The 22,545-nt window shown below is 44.4% G+C and overlaps 1 protein-coding gene across 2 annotated transcripts in view; it reads left to right on the plus strand.

Moving 5' to 3' along the window:
- vps50 (VPS50 EARP/GARPII complex subunit) overlaps positions 1–16,377 on the plus strand; it is a 258,473-nt gene extending 242,096 nt beyond the window's left edge. For both annotated transcript variants that reach the window (XM_072509012.1, XM_072509013.1), the window contains 5 exons: positions 6,484–6,580; positions 6,720–6,878; positions 12,228–12,349; positions 15,174–15,363; positions 15,597–16,377. In XM_072509012.1, coding sequence (XP_072365113.1) covers positions 6,484–6,580; positions 6,720–6,878; positions 12,228–12,349; positions 15,174–15,363; positions 15,597–15,716 — 688 coding nt within the window. In that variant the 3' untranslated portion in view covers positions 15,717–16,377. The remainder of the gene's footprint in view (positions 1–6,483; positions 6,581–6,719; positions 6,879–12,227; positions 12,350–15,173; positions 15,364–15,596) is intronic.
- The last annotated feature ends 6,168 nt before the right edge of the window (positions 16,378–22,545 follow it).

A 22,545-nucleotide genomic window follows, 5' to 3' on the forward strand; every position in this document is an offset into this window, starting at 1 on the left:
ACCCGGGTGGGTGGGGTCTTTGATTATGCTGCAGGAGGTGTAGATAAAGTCAATGGATGGGAGCTGGGTTTACGTGATTGTCTGGGTTGTGTTCATGACTCTGTAGTTTCTTACAATCTTGGGCCGAGCAGTTGCCATACCAGGCTGTGATGCAGCCAGATTGGATGCTTTCTATGGTGCATCTGTAAAAATTGGTATGTCAATGTGGACACGCCAAATTTCCTTAGTTTTCTGAGGAAATATAGGCGCTGTTGTGCTTTCTTGGTCGTAGTGTCGCCGTGGATGGACCAGGACAGATTGCTGGTGATGTGCACACCTAGGAATTTGAAGCTGTCAACCATCTCCACCTCGGCACCATTGATGCAGACATAGAACATAGAACAATACAGCGCAGTACAGGCCCTTCGGCCCACGATGTTGCACCGAAACAAAAGCCATCTAACCTACACTATGCCATTATCATCCATATGTTTATCCAATAAACTTTTAAATGCCCTCAATGTTGGCGAGTTCACTACTGTAGCAGGTAGGGCATTCCACGGCCTCACTACTCTTTGCGTAAAGAACCTACCTCTGACCTCTGTCCTATATCTATTACCCCTCAGTTTAAAGTTATGTCCCCTCGTGCCAGCCATATCCATCCGCGGGAGAAGGCTCTCACTGTCCACCCTATCCAACCCCCTGATCATTTTGTATGCCTCTATTAAGTCTCCTCTTAACCTTCTTCTCTCCAACGAAAACAACCTCAAGTCCGTCAGCCTTTCCTCATAAGATTTTCCCTCCATACCAGGCAACATCCTGGTAAATCTCCTCTGCACCCGCTCCAAAGCCTCCACGTCCTTCCTATAATGCGGTGACCAGAACTGTACGCAATACTCCAAATGCGGCCGGACCAGAGTTCTGTACAGCTGCAACATGACCTCCCGACTCCGGAACTCAATCCCTCTACCAATAAAGGCCAACACTCCATAGGCCTTCTTCACAACCCTATCAACCTGGGTGGCAACTTTCAGGGATCTATGTACATGGACACCTAGATCCCTCTGCTCAGCCACACTTTCAAGAACTTTACCATTAGCCAAATATTCCGCATTCCTGTTATTCCTTCCAAAGTGAATCACCTCACACTTCTCTACATTAAACTCCATTTGCCACCTCTCAGCCCAGCTCTGCAGCTTATCTATATCCCTCTGTAACCTGCTACATCCTTCCACACTATCGACAACACCACCGACTTTAGTATCATCTGCAAATTTACTCACCCACCCTTCTGTGCCTTCCTCTAGGTCATTGATAAAAATGACAAACAGCAACGGCCCCAGAACAGATCCTTGTGGTACTCCACTTGTGACTGTACTCCATTCTGAACATTTCCCATCAACCACCACCCTCTGTCTTCTTTCAGCTAGCCAATTTCTGATCCACATCTCTAAATCACCCTTAATCCCCAGCCTCCGTATTTTTTGCAATAGCCTACCGTGGGGAACCTTATCAAACGCTTTGCTGAAATCCATATACACCACATCAACTGCTCTACCCTCGTCTACCTGTTCAGTCACCTTCTCAAAGAACTCAATAAGGTTTGTGAGGCATGACCTACCCTTCACAAAGCCATGCTGACTATCCCTGATCATATCATTCCTATCTAGATGATTATAAATCTTGTCCCTTATAATCCCCTCCAAGACTTTACCCACTACAGACGTGAGGCTCACCGGTCTATAGTTGCCGGGGTTGTCTCTGCTCCCCTTTTTGAACAAAGGGACCACATTTGCTGTCCTCCAGTCCTCTGGCACTATTCCTGTAGCCAATGATGACATAAAAATCAAAGCCAAAGGTCCAGCAATCTCTTCCCTGGCCTCCCATAGAATCCTAGGATAAATCCCATCAGGTCCCGGGGACTTATCTATTTTCAGCCTGTCCAGAATTGCCAACACCTCTTCCCTACGTACCTCAATGCCATCTATTCTATTAGCCTGGGGCTCAGCATTCTCCTCCACAACATTATCTTTTTCCTGAGTGAATACTGACGAAAAATATTCATTTAGTATCTCGCCTATCTCTTCAGACTCCACACACAATTTCCCATCCCTGTCCTTGACTGGTCCTACTCTTTCCCTAGTCATTCGCTTATTCCTGACATACCTATAGAAAGCTTTTGGGTTTTCCTTGATCCTTCCTGCCAAATACTTCTCATGTCCCCTCCTTGCTCGTCTTAGCTCTCTCTTTAGATCCTTCCTCGCTACCTTGTAACTATCCATCGCCCCAACCGAAACTTCACACTTCATCTTCACATAGGCCTCCTTCTTCCTCTTAACAAGAGATTCCACTTCCCTGGTAAACCACGGTTCCCTCGCTCGACGCCTTCCTCCCTGTCTGACCGGTACATACTTATCAAGAACACGCAGTAGCTGATCCTTGAACAAGCCCCACTTATCCAGTGTGCCCAACACTTGCAGCCTACTTCTCCACCTTATCCCCCTCAAGTCACGTCTAATGGCATCATAATTGCCCTTCCCCCCGCTATAACTCTTGCCCTGCGGTGTATACTTATCCCTTTCCATCATTAACGTAAACGTCACCGAATTGTGGTCACTGTCCCCAAAGTGCTCTCCTACCTCCAAATCCAACACCTGGCCTGGTTCATTACCCAAAACCAAATCCAACGTGGCCTCGCCTCTTGTTGGCCTGTCAACATATTGTTTCAGGAAACCCTCCTGCACACACTGTACAAAAAACGACCCATCTATTGTACTCGAACTATATCTTTTCCAGTCAATATTTGGAAAGTTCAAGTCTCCCATAATAACTACCCTGTTACTTTCGCTCATATCCAGAATCATCTTCGCCATCCTTTCCTCTACATCCCTAGAACTATTAGGAGGCCTATAAAAAACTCCCAACAGGGTGACCTCTCCTTTCCTGTTTCTAACTTCAGCCAATACTACCTCGGAAGAAGAGTCCCCATCTAGCATCCTCTCCGCCACCGTAATACTGCTCTTGACTAGCAGCGCCACACCTCCCCCTCTTTTGCCTCCTTCTCTGAGCTTACTAAAACACCTAAACCCCGGAACCTGCAACATCCATTCCTGTCCCTGCTCTATCCATGTCTCCGAAATGGCCACAACATCGAAGTCCCAGGTACCAACCCACGCTGCCAGTTCCCCTACCTTGTTTCGTATACTCCTGGCATTGAAGTAGACACACTTCAAACCACCTACCTGAACGCTGGCCCCCTCCTGCGACGTCAAATCTGTGCTCCTGACCTCTATACTCTCATTCTCCCTTACCCTAAAACTACAATCCAGGTTCCCATGCCCCTGCTGCATTAGTTTAAACCCCCCCAAAGAGCACTAACAAATCTCCCCCCCAGGATATTTGTGCCCCTCAGGTTCAGATGTAGACCATCCTGTCTGTAGAGGTCCCACCTTCCCCAGAAAGAGCCCCAGTTATCCAAAAATCTGAAACCCTCCCGCCTGCACCATCCCTGTAGCCACGTGTTTAAATGCTCTCTCTCCCTATTCCTCATCTCACTATCACGTGGCACGGGCAACAACCCAGAGATAACAACTCTGTTTGTTCTAGTTCTGAGCTTCCATCCTAGCTCCCTGAAAGCCTGCCTGACATCCTTGTCCCCTTTCCTACCTATGTCGTTGGTGCCAATGTGGACCACGACTTGGGGCTGCTCCCCCTCCCCCCTAAGGACCCGGAAAACACGATCCGAGACATCACGTACCCTTGCACCTGGGAGGCAACATACCAAACGTGAGTCTCTCACGCTCCCACAAAATCTCCTATCTGTGCCCCTGACTATAGAGTCCCCAATTACTAATGCTCTGCTCCTCTCCCCCCTTCCCTTCTGAGCAACAGGGACAGACTCCGTGCCAGAGGCCCGTACCCCATGGCTTACCCCTGGTAAGTCCCCCCCCCCACAAGTATCCAAAGCGGTATACTTGTTTCTCAGGGGAACGACCGCAGGGGATCCCTGCACTGACTGTTTTTTCCCAGTCCCTCTTACAGTTACCCACCTATCTCCAATCTTTGGTGTAACTAATTCCCTGAAGCTGCTATCTATGACCCCTTCTGCCTCCCGAATGATCCGAAGTTCTTCCAACTCCAGCTCCAGTTCCCTAACTCGGTCTTGGAGGAGCTGGAGATGGCAGCACTTCCTGCAGGTAAAATCAGCAGGGACACTAACTGCATCCCTCACCTCAAACATCCTGCAGGAGGAACATTGTACTCCCTTCCCTGCCATTCCTCTAACTTTCTACCAAGATCTGGCTAACAACTAAATTAAATTTTTATAAAAAATAATAATAATATAATAAAAATATGGTACTTACCTCCGACCAATGGGTTTTATTATTAGGTTAGAGGAGGAGGGCGGGTGGGAGACACTACACGTGTAGTGTCTCGGGTTTCCTCTCCACCAGAATTTATTGGTGAGGGTCTTCCCAGACGTCCGCGGGTCGACTTCCTGATCCCGCCTAAAAAACTAATTTAAAGAAAAGAGAAAAAGTCTCAGCTCCTGCTGAAACTGACTCACCACTCACCAGCTGCTCTCACGCCGCCGAAATCGACTGGCCTGCCCCTGCAAAGAGAAGTGCTTTTAAAGGTTGACTTACCTCCCAGCACCCTCCTTCCGCAATGCTCCCGCTGAAACTGACTAACCAGCTGCTCTCACGCCGCCGAAATCGACTGGCCTGCCCCTGCAAAGAGAAGTGCTTTTAAAGGTTGACTTACCTCCCAGCACCCTCCTTCCGCAATGCTCCCGCTGAAACTGACTAACCAGCTGCTCTCACGCCGCCGAAATCGACTGGCCTGCCCCTGCAAAGAGAAGTGCTTTTAAAGGTTGACTTACCTCCCAGCACCCTCCTTCCGCAATGCTCCCGCTGAAACTGACTAACCAGCTGCTCTCACGCCGCCGAAATCGACTGGCCTGCCCCTGCAAAGAGAAGTGCTTTTAAAGGTTGACTTACCTCCCAGCACCCTCCTTCCGCAATGCTCCCGCTGAAACTGACTAACCAGCTGCTCTCACGCCGCCGAAATCGACTGGCCTGCCCCTGCAAAGAGAAGTGCTTTTAAAGGTTGACTTACCTCCCAGCACCCTCCTTCCGCAATGCTCCCGCTGAAATTGACTAACCAGCTGCTCTCACGCCGCCGAAATCGACTCATACAGGGGTGCATACATTCGCTTCCTGAAGTCGATGACCAGCTCCTTAGTTTTACTGGCATTGAGGGAGAGATTGTTGTCGTTGCACTATGCCACTAGGTTCTGTATCTCCCTCCTGTACTCTGTACTCCTGTACTCTGACTCATCGTTGTTTAAGATCCGACCCACTATGGTCGTGTCATCAGAGTTGAAGTAGAAATTAACATCTGATAGCTAATTTTTTATATTACAAGGGTAAAGAGATTCAACTTTCTGGATATCCCTGCTGAAACCTCTCTATCTGATTTCTAGTTTGGTTACCTCCTATTCTCTCCTTTTATGGTTGGGCCAGTTTTCTGCAGATATGCACAAAGCACCTTGAGACATTTTTTTTTATACTCAAAAAACTATACAGATAATAAACGATCACATATATAATGAATTTAAATGTACATATTATACACACATATATTGCTGAAAAAGGAGGCATGCAGAAGCTTTTTATCTTGCACTCATCAGGACGCTTCACAAGAATATCAAAAGGGAAAAGCAACAATTTATACTATATGGGAAGAGAGTGCTGATTGGTTGGCAAGTGGACTCGTAGAGGTGTACCATGGAAAATGCACCACTTATATGTGTGTGTGTATATATATATATATATATATATATATATATATATATATTAATATATGTATAAAATTGTTCCAATTTCTCAAAACTTGATGGTAGTCTAATAGATATTATGTAAAGAAATTAGCTCTGATATAACTAGTTTATTGGCAGTCGGTCGCCTTTTGGATTCTTCTCTATCCTTTGTTTGTTTGGTTCTAAATTATTTTTGGTACGATATAAAACTTTTGTACTTTAAACTATCTAAAGAACTGTGCTGTGTAGCAGTTATTAGAAATATCACAGTGAGAAATAATGAGAATATTCATTTCAAAAAATAAGTTGCAACAGTGCTCCAAGTCAGCGACTCAGGAGCATAAAGATGAACATCCCAGCCACAGCAGCATACGTTGATGCTTGAACAGATTATTTGCCCCTTTTTTATCCATTCTTCTTGGGTCTCTGTGTTGTTTATGAAATCTATTCCTCTTTTGGATGGGATAAAATTATTTGTTTCCTTTTGAGAATAAGTACAAAGATGAGCTCATAGTTTGAAGTTGCAGGCTATAGATGCATTTCTTCAGAGCTGTCCGATGGACATGTCCCTTTAACCACTTCCTTTGTTCCTTGTTGTAATGTTTCAATTATCACTTGGCCAGATGTATTTGCAATGCTTACAAAAATTGTTTTGCGATAAATGGTTTCCAATGCCTTTTTAGGGTGTTTTTGGCTGATCAATTTGAATGTCTACAGCCACACCTTGATGCCATGATGCCTTCAGCCAAGAAGCCTTTTTTGCAGCAGTTTTATTCACAGGTAGGGACTGATTTCCCCCCAGTGTGGTGCTAGCATTACAATTGTGATGGAGAGAAACATTTGGGTTAGTTTTTGGTTGACTTGCTGTCGTTGACGTCTTCTTTTCTCTTTTTTTCTCTTCTGGTCTGACATCGAATAGACTGTGTCAACTGCTAGTGAGCTGCGCAAGCCAATTTACTGGATTGTGGCTGCCAAAGCCATTGATTATGAGCAGATGCTGCATCTTATGGCTAATGTTAAATGGGATATCAAAGAAATTATGTCACAACACAACATGTATATCGATGCTCTTCTTAAGGTAACTGAAAGCATGAAAACAGTTGCTTTGGCAAAGTATTATCTATTAAATAGTTAGAAATGTTTTCAAATAATCTTTATTAGCGTCAGAAGTAGGCTCATATTAACACTGCAATGAAGTTACTGTGAAAATCCCCTAGTTGTCAGACTCCGGCGCCTGTTCGGGTAAACAGAGGGAGAATTCAGAATGTCCAATTCACCTAACAAGCACGTCTTTTGGGACTTGTGGGAGGAAACCAGGGCGCCCGGAGGAAACCCACGGGGAAAACGGCAGACTCCGCACAGACAGTGACTCAAGCCAGGAATCGAACCCGGGACTCTGGCGCTGTGAAGCAACGGTGCTAACCACCGTGCTATTGTGCCGGCCAAATTATTGTATAGCACAGAATAAAGGAAAATAAAAGCAAAATATTGTGGATGCTGGAGATCTGAAATAAAAACAGAAAAAGCTCTGCCAGTCTGACAGCACCTGTGGAGAGAGAAAGAGTTAATGTTTCGAGTCGAATAACTCCATTTCAGTATAGAGGAATTTATTTTTGGAATTGTTGTTTTTCCTCTCCAATATATGCAGTGTAACTGAATAGCTTTTAACAACTTTGCTATTAGAATTATAGACATGGTATTTACGAGTTGGATTATGGACATGGTATTGCTTGCTTTGATCTCGTAAATAATAAAAGCTTTACACCTTATTCCGTGTAAAGTATTTATTAATTAGAATGACCAGAAATACCTCAAGAATTAAATTGAAGTGTGGTTCCGTCAAATAATTAATAATACAAACAAATTTAGGTCCTAATGTCACTTCATTTAGTTTTTCAGCATTGGATAACTCAATATTCTATGTTTTTTTAACATGAAGTGCCCAGATAATCTAATTTATCTCTGACTGTAGGTTGGAGCACATAAGTTATTCATATCAATTTCCACAGTCTATGGGAATTATTTAATATTGTTATTGAAATTAGATAACAATTTAAATGTGTCCTTTAAATTGCTTCTGTGTTTATTCTTTATCCCAAATATTCAGTGGAGGATTAGCTTTCTGCTGTCCCTTTTAACCCTGTAACCTCTGAATTCACTGTGGAATAGTTTATTTCACATTTTTTTAATCTAATGCAATATTTTTGTAGCATGTCCAAACTTATTATATTTCTGAACCAGAACGTTTTAATGAAACCAAGCTTAAAAACTGTAGTGATTCGGTTGCAAAAAATATATTAGATAAAGATGAACCATTAAATGGCGGCACGGTGGCACAGTGGTTAGCACTGCAGCATCACAGCGCCAGAACCAGGGTGTAAATCCGGCCTTGGGTGACTGTGTGGAGTTTGTACGTTCTCCCCCTTTCTCCGTGAATTTCCTCCCGGTGCTCAGCTTTCCTCCCACAGTCCAAAGATGTTCGGGTTAGATGGATTGGTCATGATAAATTACCAGTAATGTCCAAAAATTAGGTAGGGTTATGGGATTCCAGGGATGGGGTGGGGGTGTGGGCCTGGGTGGGATGTTCTTTCAGAGAGTCGGTGTAGACTTGATGGGCTGAATGGCCTCCTTCTGCACTGTAGGGATTCTATATGAGCCATTAAATAATAAATATTAAACAAATCTCACAAATCCGGGGACTGTACCTCCAGCAAGCTTGCATTAGAAGAACTGTAAATTAGGCCAGGGCCTGGATACACCAGTTCTTGGTCTAATTTTTGAGTTCAATGCTGGAGAATCACATAACCTCTGCTTAATCCAACAAGACAAAAGTCATCAAAGAGGGCAGGAATTGTGTACAATGGTGTAAAGACCACAGGGGGGGTTCTAGCGAGACCCTTCGTAAAAATATAAGAACATAAGAAATGGGAACAGGAATATGCCATTCGGCCCATCAAGCCCTTTCAATGAGGTTAGGGTTGATCTGATTATGGTCTTAACTGCACTTTCTTATCCTGACCCCCATAACCCTTTTCTCTCTTGTCAACCAAAAGTCAGTGTAACACAGCCTGGAATATATTCAATGACTCAGCCTCCACTGCAAAAGCAAGTGTTTAATTCTCTGAAATTATTTTGAGTATCTCTTTTGCCAAGAAGACAGCTGGAGCGTTTACATTACAATTTGCGGCTCACTGCATAAAGTGAGTGTTCTTGAGGCACCACTGGTGCCAGGCACCAGGAGAGTGTAATTTAGATGGCCGAACCATTACCACCATTCAGCACAATCAGTGGGAACAATTTGTTTTAGTTTTGTTGACCAAATTCTATGTTTCCATTATTAAAATTGAATACTCGGTTAATGCTATATTTGTATATGTTTTTGTATTCTTATAGAAGTGTCAATTTTCGAATACCTTGGGCTACCATAAAGTTTATTTTTCCCCAGACTTTCACCGAGATCTTAAAATTTTAATTTGTTATGGAAGTTCAATTTGTGGTCAAGTAAAAATCCAGAAACCAAAAATGTTTACTTTTTGCAGAAGTCGTGTCATTTTTTAACTTATGTATGCCTTGAGGGTAAATATCTTCCTTAGGACATTATCTTCAATACACCACTCCCAACCAGGGGAACAATAGAAATTAGATTGGGAAAATATCATATGAACAAATATTGAAGAAAAAGACAAAGGCTTGTCACCTCTTGTCACCTGATGTTTTGCAAGAGTACAAGAATAATACAGTAGAACAACAGTTTGTTAAAGTGGAATGGGAACTGATTTAAAACTCATTCAGTTAAGGGGAAATGGTGTGTTTTTTTTAAAAGGCAATAGAACCATAGAATCCCTACAGTGCAGAAGGAGACCATTCGGTCCATCAAGTCAGCACTGACCCTCTGAAAGAGCATTCTGCCTAAGTCCACCCTTTAGCCGATCCCTGTAACCCCACCTAAGATCTTTTGGACATTAAAGGACCAATTTTTAGCATGGCCAATCCACCTAACCTGCAGATCTATGGACTTAACCATGATGCTTGACCCATCATATTCAGGCAGATGAATGGAGTGGCATAGGAGCATAATACTGAATGATCCAGCTCCTAGTCGCAGGCAAACTGTTCTGCAGTGGCTCTGTGGTATTGTCACTGGACTAGTAATCCAGAGACCCAAGGTAATGCTCTGGGGACCTGGGTTTGAATCCCACCAAGGCAAATGGTGAAATTTGAATTCAATAAGAAATCTGGAATTAGGGGCGAAATTCTCCCCCAACGGCGCGATGTCCGCCGACTGGCGCCAAAGACGGCGCCAATCAGACGGGCATCGCGCCGGCCCAAAGGTGCGGAATGCTCCACATCTTTGGCGGCCTAGCCCCAACATTGAGGGGCTAGGCCGACGCCGGAGGGAATTCCGCCCCGCCAGCTGGCGGAATGGCGTTTGTTGCCCCGCCAGCTGGCACGGAAATGCGGCGCATGCGTGGGAGCGTCAGCGGCCGCTGTCAGTTTCCCGGCGCATGCGCGGGAGCGTCAGCGGCCGCTGTCAGTTTCCCGCGCATGCGCAGTGGGGAGAGTCTCTTCCGCCTCCGCCATGGTGGAGGCCGTGGCGGAGGCGGAAGGGAAAGAGTGCCCCCACGGCACAGGCCCGCCCGCGGATCGGTGGGCCCCGATCGCGGGCCAGGCCACCATGGGGGCACCCCCCCCGGGGTCAGATCGCCCCGCGCCCCCAGGACCCCGGAGCCCGCCCACGCCGCCTGGTCCCGCCGGTAAATACCAGGTTTGATTTACGCCGGCGGGACAGGCAATTTCTGGGCGGGACTTCGGCCCATCCGGGCCGGAGAATCCAGCGGGGGGTCCCGCCAACCGGCGCGGCCCGATTCCCGCCCCCGCCCAATCTCCGGTACCGGAGACTTCGGCGGGGGCGGGATTCACGGCGGCCAACGGCCATTCTCCGACCCGGCGGGGGGTCGGAGAATGACGCCCTAGAAGTCTAACGATGGGAAACCGATTGTCGTAAAAACCCATCTAGTTCGTGAATGTCCTTTCGGGGAGGAAATCATTGTCTGGCCTACATGTGACTCCAGATCCACAGCAATATGGTTGACTCTTAGAATGCCACTCAGCTCGAGGGCCATTCGTGATGGGCAACAAATGCTAGCCTTATCTGTGACGCCCACATCTCATGAAAGAATAAAGAAAAAAAAACTGTTGTCGAGATGAGGAGAATGGGATAGCAAGCAGATGAATTCTTGAATATATTGCTGCTTCCCAGACCTGTGGCCATTTCTACTGCAACTCCTTCTCCAATCAGAATTCAAGCGCGCAACAACTCAAAATAGCTCCAACCAAGATGGTAAACAAAATTCTTTTTAAATGTGACCAAGACACATTATCGGTTCTTGACATTTCTGCAGCCTGATTGACCAATTAGTCCAAAACCGATCCTCCACTTTTCCGATTGTAGCCTGAGTATCTCTGCCAATAGTTTACTTTTCCACTCTTGCGCCGTCACTGATTAAATCGTCCAAGGATTTGTCTTTGGCCCTTTCTTAATCTCCACACTGCTTGATGAAATCATCCACTGACATGGGATTAGTTTACACATGTTCCACAGATTGAGACCTACCAGCTCTACCTCCTCCACCTATTTCAAACCTTTCACTGCTCTGTGCTGACATACTATTTGTCCTATATTCATTTTTGGATTAGGCAGCATTTCCTCCAGCTGTGCATTTGGAAGATCTCTGTCACAACTCTATATCTTTGTAATTTCCTACTCGGCTTCAAGATGAACTTTATTGCAAAGATCACATCTGTACCTTTTGTCCTTCTGCAACTGGAACCTTTAGCCCTACATTGTCTCCTGGGATGGAATTCTCCAGCTGTTGCGATTTGCTTTTCCCACTGGCAGCGCACTCCTGCCTGTGCACTCCCGCTGTCACGTGGTGGTTACAATGGGAAACCCCATAGATAGAATCCCTCTGCCATTCAGTGGTGCGCCACAGAGAAAAGTGCGGTTGGAGAACCGGAGAATCCTGTCCCTTGTTTCTCAACACCTCAAATTTAAAACTCTTATCTTTGCTTCCTTCAAGGTAGACCTCCTCTGTAACCACTCTCAGTCCATGGCTGTTTCCCACTTCCATCCCCAATTTTCAAGCTCTTTTTTCCTTTGAGTTGATCTCTTGTGCACCATTTCTTCAGTCACTTAAGCACCACATTGACCCTGCTTACTTTCTGCTCCTCCTTAAAGACTATCCTTAAAATCTACTTAATTACTAAATTAGGTCATTCCTAATATCTCTAGATATGTATATTTTTCAACCTTGGACCTCGTAAAAGGGATTTTTTATGCATTGAGCGTGTCATCAAATACAAGTAAATGTGTGGCTATATTGTGTTCGGATGTGCTTATGTATATTTCTGACATCTGTTACTGCAGGAATTTGAACAGTTCAATAAGAAGTTATCTGAGGTTTCCAAACAGGTGCGCATACCACTACAAGTGTCTAATGTCCTTTGGGAACATTGTATTCGGCTGGCTAACAGAACCATTGTCGAAGGGTAAGTTGTCTTCTGTTAATTATGTTTCCAAAGTTCAAAATGGTCCTCAATTTCTGCGGAGTTGCCAATAATCTCCTGCTGCAGTTTTAGAAGATCAGCAGAACCCTCAAAGAAATTCCATGCTTGGCTGTTATCAACCATTTCTGTGCCATGGTGCAGGTGATCAGAGCCCTTGCAGAATTCCGGGTCCATAAGTTTAAACCGATCAACTGTCTGTTTTGTTAATACTAGTATATTTGAACTTTGTAGTACTGACAGAAGATATTTTAGAATTACATTTTGGTAATAAATAATTGCACCACATCAGAATAATATCTGGGATCCATTACAGTTCATCAGTTTTAAGGATAGTTTTCTGAGTCTGTGCTACCAGTGACAGCAAAAGTTAGAAATGTGGTTGCACACTTCCTACCATATCCCAACCATTAAAGTGAATAATCTTTCTGCCAGATTTCTGTGCTGGTGATATGATGTTTCCTGCCAACAGCATAATTACACTTTGCACTTACTGACATCAAAGTGCACTTAAATGTTTTATTACCCTGTATGGCTATATTAGTAAATCAAGTCTTACCACCCAACCTCAATCTAGATTTGAAATATTTTGATCAGTGTCCATTCAGCTCTGGAATATTGGTTTGATCCAATCCAGATTTAGCAGACGAGAGAGTCTTCTAAGTAAATCAAGTTTGAGCAATGTTTGACTCGATCAGAGAAATTAACTTGATCAGCAGCATTGAATAGCCCTTAATTTAAAAATAAATAACTTGAATTTTGTATAACACCTTTCAAGACGTCAGACAATCCCAAAGCGCCTCAGACAAATTAAACAGTTTTATCAATGATAGTTGAGGAATAAATGGTTTTCACAAAGCGATATGGGATCTTTACATCAATGCAAGGACAGGAAGCAACTCAATTTACAAACTCATCCTTGTGATACCTCCCTTAGTACTCACGGTGGCACAGTGGTTAGCACTGCTGCCTCATAGCGCCGGCTTCAATTCTAGCCTTGGGTGACTGAAAGTGTGGAGTTTTCACGTTGTTTGCGTAGGTTTCCTCCGGGTGCTTCGGTTTCTTCCCATAGTACAAAGATGTACCGGTTAGGTGGATTCACCATGATAAATTGCCCTTTTGTGTCCAAAAGGTTAGGCGGGGTTGTTGGGTTATGCTGATGGGGTGAGGGCGTGGGTCTAGACAGGGTGCTTTTAAGGCAGGGGTCGGTGTAGACTCTGTGGGTCAAATGATCTCCTCCTCCTACACTATGAATTCTATGATACTGTTCCAAAGCATAATTCGAGATTGGAGTTTGCTTTGAATTCACCCTCTGACTCAGGTAATACTGCTACCACTGAATCCAATTTTGACACTAACTTGATCAGCAATTGGGTATATATTTTTCAATATTATGATTTTGTGTAGGAAATTTTTAGCACCGACTGACTGCAATATTTTAGTTCAATCAAAAGATTTAGACCATATCTCAAACCGCAAGTCAGTTTGTTTATAATTAATTGTTGAATTCCAAAGGAATAATAATCTTTATTATTATCACAAGTGGGCTTATATTAACACTGCAATGAAGTTACTGTGAAAATCCTCTTGTCGCCACATTCTGGCGCCTGTTCGGGTACAGTAAGGGAGAATTCAGAATGTCCAATTCATCCAACAAGCACATCTTTCGGGACTTGTGGGAGGAAACTAGAGCACCCGGAGGAAACGTACGCAGACACGGAGAACACAGAGTGACCCAAGCCGGGAATCGAACCTGGGATCCTGGAGCTATGAAACAACAGTGCTAACCACTGCACCAGCGTGTAATATTGTGCATTGAAAACTAATACAAAGGGATTTATAATCCTAACATAATTGCAGCAAGTTTATTAAAATTACCAGTAATTTACAATTGTTTTGAGACAATTGATACTCGTTATAAACAATTCATAAACAACTAACAGTCATTGAATGGATATCATTGTGGTTTCAACACCTACAATATGATGCCCAATGATGGTGTCAGCAGTATTATGTCCACCAGCTTGTGGAAAGTCGCCATTAAATCCTTGTGGTAGTTGAAAATCATCCGTCTGCCTGCTTCTGTGCCCTTTCAATTGATTTTCTTCTCATCTTCAATCATTTTAGTCTACATGTCCATATGCTTATACGTACTGATTTGATCATGTATAATTAAATCTGAAGAGTTAAATCAATTTTTATTGAGCCTGTTGGTGCAGTCTACCATTGGTCAATGTAAGTAGTAAAAACATTAAAATTATTATTCTTATTTTCTTTCTTTACTAGTCACAAGCTGCAAATCACAATGTATCAATGCAAAAAGAATAAGGATAACACCATATCTTTCTGTTACTGCAGAAATAAATAGTTTTCTAATATTCAAGTGTAGTTATGATTCCTGCAAAATGAGTCCCATATAGCTTTCTTTGCATTAGATCAAAGTGGACAAGAAAAATTCTTGTGGAAGTGATTTGTCCTAAATAAGTTCCTGAAAAAATAAGACTAATAATATTTAACAATGTCTTGATATTTAGCACTGCACAGCCATCAATTTGAAGATTTTTAGAAGGGTTCTACACAACTTGCTTTTGGTCTGTCTCATTAAACTTGCGAAGATAATGGTAGAAGATTGCCTGTATTTGCCACTAGAAACCATTTTCAAATAATTTATTCCGATGGAGGCTGAGGTGCAAGCAACAATTAGACTTTGCTGCAAGAAACCCTGGGCTTAATCATTTTCATTTGGGTATCTTTCATTAATTTGTTTCCCTTGTGTGCTGTATTTTTTTTTCTTCCCTTTCTGCTGCAGCTATGCAAATGTGAAAAAATGCAGTAATGAGGGACGTGCCTTGATGCAACTGGACTTCCAGCAGTTTTTGATGAAGCTGGAGAAGCTGACTGATATTAGACCAATCCCTGATAAGGAGTTTGTGGAAACCTACATTAAAGCCTATTATTTAACTGAAAATGACATGGAGAGATGGATTAAAGAGCACAGGGTAAGGAGGAAAAAAGGCAAAGTATTTTTTTGATTGCCCATAAAAATACACATTGTAGATGTTTAAAACAAATGGTTTCACATCCTGCATAACGGTTTTGCTTCTGTGAAATTTTAAACATTAACAAACTGAACTTTTTGGTCAGCATATTATCTTTTTGATTTATACAAATTTGTTTTGCAAAGTTGAGTTACTCTTTCTGTTCTGAAATTTGACCTGTTTTCTTTGTGCAGGAGTATTCAACCAAGCAACTAACCAACCTTGTGACTGTCTGTTTGGGCTCCCATGTAAATAAAAAAGCTCGACAGAAGCTGATAGCAGCGATTGATGAATCCGACAGGCCAAAAAGATAGCCCTCACGAACGGTCGTGCATTATTATTGTTCTAGTTGGCAGAGGGATATGTATTTCCACTCCAAATGAACAAATAATAGCTCTTATGTTACACGCATTTATGATGCATGTTACTTGTTTTCTGATCAAAAAAAGCAATGTTAAGTGATGAACTGGGAAATGCTGCTTTGGTGACTAATGTGTGTTACAGTTTAGCTTATTTTCCTGTCTTGTTTGGTAGGCCCAATATTCTCAGTAATGCTGTTTTTAGAACCTATATGGAAACTATTTACAATGTTTGCTTACTTTTGGTGGGAGCAGGTTATACATTTTTATCTGTTGAAATATGGATTATAAGGATTCTATATTATAACTGAAGGAAACTGTAAATTGAATAGTGTTATTGTGTGGACTACTATATGTACTGAAGCAAATGTCCTTAGCTAAAATTGATTTTACAATCATTTTTCCATATGTAGAAGAAATATTAATAAATGAAGGATACTTATGCTTCATAAGAACTGCTGTAAGTAAAACAACACGTTAAATTCTGTGCACCCTCAAATAATTTGTTCTGGTTCTAGAATTTGAAAAACTAATTTGTTTCTTGTTACAATGGAAGATGTATCATGGATTTATGACTCAATAATAAACAACTCCAACTTAGAATTTTTATACCCTGCATCGGCTTGTGGTATATCAATCATAATGCTCCATGGAGAGATTTTGGGCCGGATTCTCCGACCGTCCGCCGGGTTGGAGAATCGCCGGGGGGGGCGGCATGAATCCCATCTCGCCGCTCCGACACCGGCTGCTGAATTGTCTGGCGCCGGTTTTCGGGTGGGGGCGGGGATCGCGCCGTGCCGGTCGGGGGGCGTTGGCAGGGGCCCCCCCTGGCAATTCTCCGGGCCCCGATGGGCCGAGCGGCCACCCATTTGCAGCCAGTCCCGCCGGCGTGAAATGGACATGGTTCATCCCGGCGGGACCTGGCTTGTCGGCCGTCTAGCGGGGTCCTCGGGGGGGGGGGGGGGGGGGGGGGGGGCGCACGGGGGGATCCTGCCCCGGAGGGGCCCCCACGGTGGCATGGCCCGCGATCGGGGCCCACCGATATGCAGGCGGGCCTGTGCCGTGGGGGCACTCTTTCCCTCCGCGCGGTCTCATGAAAGCTCCGCCATGGCCGGCGTAGAGAAGAAACCCCTTGCGCATACGAAGGAAACACGCCGGCGGTTCTGCGCATGCGCCAGAACACGCTGGCAGTCCTGCGCATGTGCCAACTCGTGCTGGCCGCCAGAATCCCTTCGGCGCCGGTTGGCGCAGCGCCAACCCCTCCATCGCCGGCCTAGTCCCCGGAAGTGCGGAGGATTCCGCAATTTCCGGGCGGGCTGACGCCGGAGTGGTTCACGCCACTCTTAGCGCCGGTACGGGCTGCCCCGCCAATTGCGGGAGAAACCCGCCCTTTGTGTCTCACCTGCAAAATGGTATTTCACAGAACCGTTTACATCCTTAAATGAATATTACTAGTTCCATTAAAATAATAAAGTCATTATAAATTACACCTACCAGACACTTAAAATAAGTAAGTTACACTTATACTGTGTTAATCCCTTTGAATTTTGATCAAGATGCGAGCGCAATGTATTTTCACAAGGTTACACTCATCTACAACCTAGATAAATCATCACAATACTAATTTTCTGAATATTTCCATTCCCATAGAAAGATGTGTTAAAACTTTACACTGGTAACCTGGGTAAGTTTAACATCTGAGAATCCAAGGCAGAATCTTCTTCACATTTTAGAAAATAAATCAGCGAAAATAGTTGCACTGTTATTATAAATTTGATGTCATATTTCAGATTGGCTTTGGTTTCAATATAAAATGTTGAAATATTCCTTCAGCTGCCCTAAGCTCTAGAATTCCACCCCAAAAATTCTATCTCCCCACCTTTCTGACCTTTAGAATGCTGTTTAAAACCTCCTTTTTTGACCAATCTTTTAGTTATATGTCCTAATATTTGCTTCTGTGTCTCGGTGTCAAATTTCTGATAATCCCCTGTTGGTTACTCATTGATTGCAGAGGTGCTGTGCCATTCCTGTACCCTCAGTAAAGTAAATCTGTTCATCTAGGTTGCTGCATATTATTTAATGCTGTAAGAGAAAACATGGCTTTTTCTTCTGGTTCATTAACCCTGAAGTATGCATTCCTTAGGTAGGTGAAGATATAAATATTTTATATTTCTATTAGTGTAGGTTATGTATTTTCAATAAGTACACATCATCACCCTTTCATTTACATTGCAATTTTTTAAATCCAAAGGGTTATTTTGGGGAAAGAGGAAGGGGGGGGAGCGGAGGGATGGTTTGCTGTGCAGCTCACCGCCACCTTCTCGAGGGCAACTAATGATAGGCAATAAATGTTGGCTTAGTCAGCATCGTTCACATTCCGTAGATAAACTTATTAAAAGTGTCAATAAGACAGACCTATTTGAAAGTCTGGTTTGAGCCTGTAATTGTGGGGTTAATTTTTGATTATCATAAGAGCACCAAGGTGTCTCAAGGGATGGACGTGGCAGGAGATCACCGAGGAACTGTCCTTGGGACATTGCTCCATTGCTATAATAAATTTAATGAATTGGCATGAGTTGTCAAGCTAAGCCTATCTCTCAAACATTCATCTCATTATCTGTATCATCACCAGCATCACATCGCAACCATCATCTTAAAATGGCATTGACATCCACACAGCCGATATTGCATCCTTCACAGGCATGATTCCGAACTCAGCTGCATCTTATCTTCATCAACCAGGTGAGGCATTGTGCACACTTGCTATGGCACTCATTCATAATCACTCTTCCAGAACAAGGTCACAAATACAGTGCCAGCTTGGGGCGGATGGCTGGGAAGGGGGGGGGGGGGCTTAGCTTTTGGAGATTAAGAATCAGAAATAGTTGTGGATCTGTTTTTAAATGGAAGCATGACTGCATAATATTACTCCCTTCAAGGAGGCAATGCTGGTGGTGATCGAGGGGGATGGTGGTAATCTTTATTATTGTCAAAAGTAGGCTTACATTAACACTGCAATGAAGTTACTGTGAAAATCCCCTAGTCGCCACACTCTAACGTCTCTTCGCGTACACAGACTGAGAATTCATAATGCCCAATTCACCTAATAAGCACATCTTTAGGAATTGTGGGAGGAAATCCATGCAGATACGGGGAGAATGTGCAGATCCAGACCCGTCACAGACAGTGACCCAAGTCGGGTATTGAACCTGGGACCCTGGCGCTGTGAAGCAACAGTGCTGACCACTGTGCTACCATGCTGTCCATGACAAGAGCATGGTGGACGCCATGGCAAGAGCAGGAACCATATTTATGATAAATATGTTGAAAGGATGGAATGCAGATACAGGACTTTCCTGATGGGGCGGCAGTCGTGGAAAGTGAGACATGTTTCCAATGTCTTATGGTGGGGATTGCCTCCGAAACACTGTTTTCTGTTCGAATGTTCGCCATAATCTTTATTGTCTCAAGTAGGCTCACATTGACACTGCAATGAAGTTACTTTTCACCCGAACTTGAAGGTGGTTTGTGGAGGCGCTGTTGTCAAGTGACACTTGAACCCGAAACACTTCTTCAGTGTATCCCTCCCTACCCCCTCCTCTAACCAAAAACAAACAATCGCTGTAAAGATCAAGAGGAAGGCTCGAGAGCAGGTAGAAGTAGAAAGAAGTTGAACCGTGACGTCACAGCCTGCAGGTAAGGGATTGGGTGGTGAGTAGTTTTTTAAAAAATTTCCCTCTGGTGTTTTCGTGCGGGGCGCAGAGGTTGCTGAGTGAGTGCTTGCTGAGAAGGGGAGTGAATAACAGGTAAGCTCTTTCTTTCTTTTTCTGTTTTTCATCTCGAGGGGATGGCAGGGAAGGTAGTGCAATGTTCCTCCTGCAGAATGTTTGAGGTGAGGGACGCCGACAGTGTCCCTGCTGATTTCATCTGTGGGAAGTGCACCCATCTCCAGCTCCTCAGAAACCGCGTTAGGGAACTGGAGCTGGATGAACTTCGGATCATTCAGGAGGCAGAGGTGGTGATAGATAGAAGCTTCAGGAATGTAGTTACTCCGAAGAATAAAGATAGATGGGTGACGGTGAGAGGGGCTGGGAGGAAGCAGTCAGTACAGGGATCCCTTAGTAACAAGTATACCGCTTTGGATAATGTTGGGGGGGGGTGCTTACCGGGGGTAAGCCATAGGGTACAGATCTCTGGCACAGAGTCTGTCCCTTTGTCAGAAGGGAAGGCGGGAGAGGAGTAGAGCATTAGTTATTGGAGACTCCATAGTTAGGGGGATAGATAGATTCTGTGGGAATGAGAGAGACTCGCGGTTGGTGTGTTGCCTCCCAGGTGCCAGGGTGCGTGATGTCTCAGATCGTGTTTTCGGGATCCTTAAGGGGGAGGGGGAGCAGGCCCAAATCGTGGTTCACATAGGTACCAACGACATAGGTAGGAAAAGGGATAGGGATGTAAGGCAGGAATTTGGGGAGCTAGGGTGGAAACTTCGATCTAGGACCAACAGAGTTATTATCTCTGGGTTGTTACCCGTGCCACGTGATAGCGAGACGAGGAATAGGGAGAGAGAGAAGTTGAACATGTGGCTACAGGGATGGTGCAGGAGGGAGGGTTTCAGATTTCTGGATAATTGGGGCTCATTCTGGGGTCGGTGGGACCTCTACAAACGGGATGGTCTACACCTGGACCTGAGGGGTACCAATATCCTGGGGGGTGGAATTTGCTCATGCTCTTCGGGAGGGTTTAAACTAGTTCAGCAGGGGCTTGGGAACCTGAATTGTAGCTTCAGTACACAGGAGGTTCAGAGTAGTGAGGTCATGAGTAAGGTTTCAAAGTTGCAGGAGTGTACCGGCAGGCAGGAAGGTGGTTTAAAGTGTGTCTTCTTCAATGCCAGGAGCATCCGGAATAAGGTGGGTGAACTTGCGGCATGGGTTGGTACCTGGGACTTCGATGTTGTGGCCATTTCAGAGACATGGATACAGCAGGGACAGGAATGGTTGTTGCAGGTGCCGGGGTTTAGATATTTCAGTAAGCTCAGGGAAGGCGGTAAAAGAGGGGGAGTGGTGGCATTGTTAGTCAAGGACAGTATTACTGTGGCAGAAAGGGCGTTTGATGAGGACTCGTCTACTGAGGTAGTATGGGCTGAGGTTAGAAACAGGAAAGGAGAGGTCACCCTGTTAGGGGTTTTCTATAGGCCTCCGAAAAGTTCCAGAGATGCAGAGGAAAGGATTGCAAAGATGATTCTGGATAGGAGCGAAAGCAACAGGTTAGTTATGGGGGACTTTAACTTTCCAAATATTGACTGGAAACGCTGTAGTTTGAGTACTTTAGATAGGTCCTTTTTTGTCCAATGTGTGCAGGAAGGTTTCCTGACACAGTATGTCGATAGGCCAACGAGAGGCGAGGCCATATTGGATTTGGTACTGGGTAATGAACCAGGACAGGTGTTAGATTTGGAGGTAGGTGAGCACTTTGGTGATAGTGACCATAATTCAATTATGTTTGCTTTAGTGATGGAAAGGGATAGGTATATACCCCAGGGCAAGAGTTATATCTGGGGGAAAGGCAATTATGATGCGGTGAGGCATGACTGAGGATGCATCGGATGGAGAGGAAACTGCAGGGGATGGGCACAATGGAAATGTGGAGCTTGTTCAAGGAACAGCTGCGCGTGTCCTTGATCAGTATGTACCTGTCAGGCAGTGAGGAAGTGGTCGAGCAAGGGAACCGTGGTTTATTAAGCAGTCAATACACTTGTCAAGAGGAAGAAGGAGGCTTATGTAAAGATGAGACATGAAGGTTCAGTTAGGGCGCTCGCGAGTTACAAGTTAGCTAGGAAGGACCTAAAGAGAGAGCTAAGAAGAGCCAGGAGGGGACGTGAGAAGTCTTTGGCAGGTAGGATCAAGGATAACCCTAAAGCTTTCTATAGATATGTCAGGAATAAACAAATGACATGGGTAAGAGTAGGGCCAGTCAAGGACAGTAGTGGGAAGTTGTGCTTGGAGTCCGAGGAGATAGGAGAGGTGCTAAATGAATATTTTTCGTCAGTATTCACACAGGAAAAAGACAATATTGTCGAGGAGAATACTGAGATTCAGGCTACTAGACTAGAAGGGCTTGAGGTTCATAAGGAGGTGTTAGCAATTCTGGAAAGTGTGAAAATAGATAAAGTCCCCTGGGCCGGATGGGATTTATCCTAGGATTCTCTGGGAAGCTAGGGAGGAGATTGCTGAGCCTTTGGCTTTGATCTTTAAGTCATCTTTGTCTACAGGAATAGTGCCAGAAGATAGCAAATGTTGTCTCCTTGTTCAAGAAGGGGAGCAGAGACAACCCCGGTAACTATAGACCAGTGAGCCTTACTTCTGTTGTGAGCAAAATCTTGGAAAGGTTTATAAGAGACCGGATGTATAATCATCTGGAAAGGAATAATTTGATTAGAGATAGTCAACACGGTTTTGTGAAGGGTAGGTCGTGCCTCACAAACCTTATTGAGTTCTTTGAGAAGGTGACCAAACAGGTGGATGAGGGTAAAGCAATTAATGTGGTGTATATGGATTTCAGTAAAGCGTTTGATAAGGTTCCCCACGGTAGGCTACTGCAGAAAATGGGATTCAGGGTGATTTAGCAGTTTGGATCAGAAATTGGCTAGCTGGAAGAAGACAAAGGGTGGTGGTTGATGGGAAATGTTCAGACTGGAGTCCAGTTACTAGTGGTGAACCACAAGGATCTGTTTTGGGGCCACTGCTGTTTGAGATTTTTATAAATGACCTTGAGGTGGGTGTAGAAG

Source organism: Scyliorhinus torazame, chromosome 6 (assembly GCF_047496885.1).
Source record: "Scyliorhinus torazame isolate Kashiwa2021f chromosome 6, sScyTor2.1, whole genome shotgun sequence".
NCBI classification, from domain to species: Eukaryota; Metazoa; Chordata; class Chondrichthyes; order Carcharhiniformes; family Scyliorhinidae; genus Scyliorhinus; species Scyliorhinus torazame.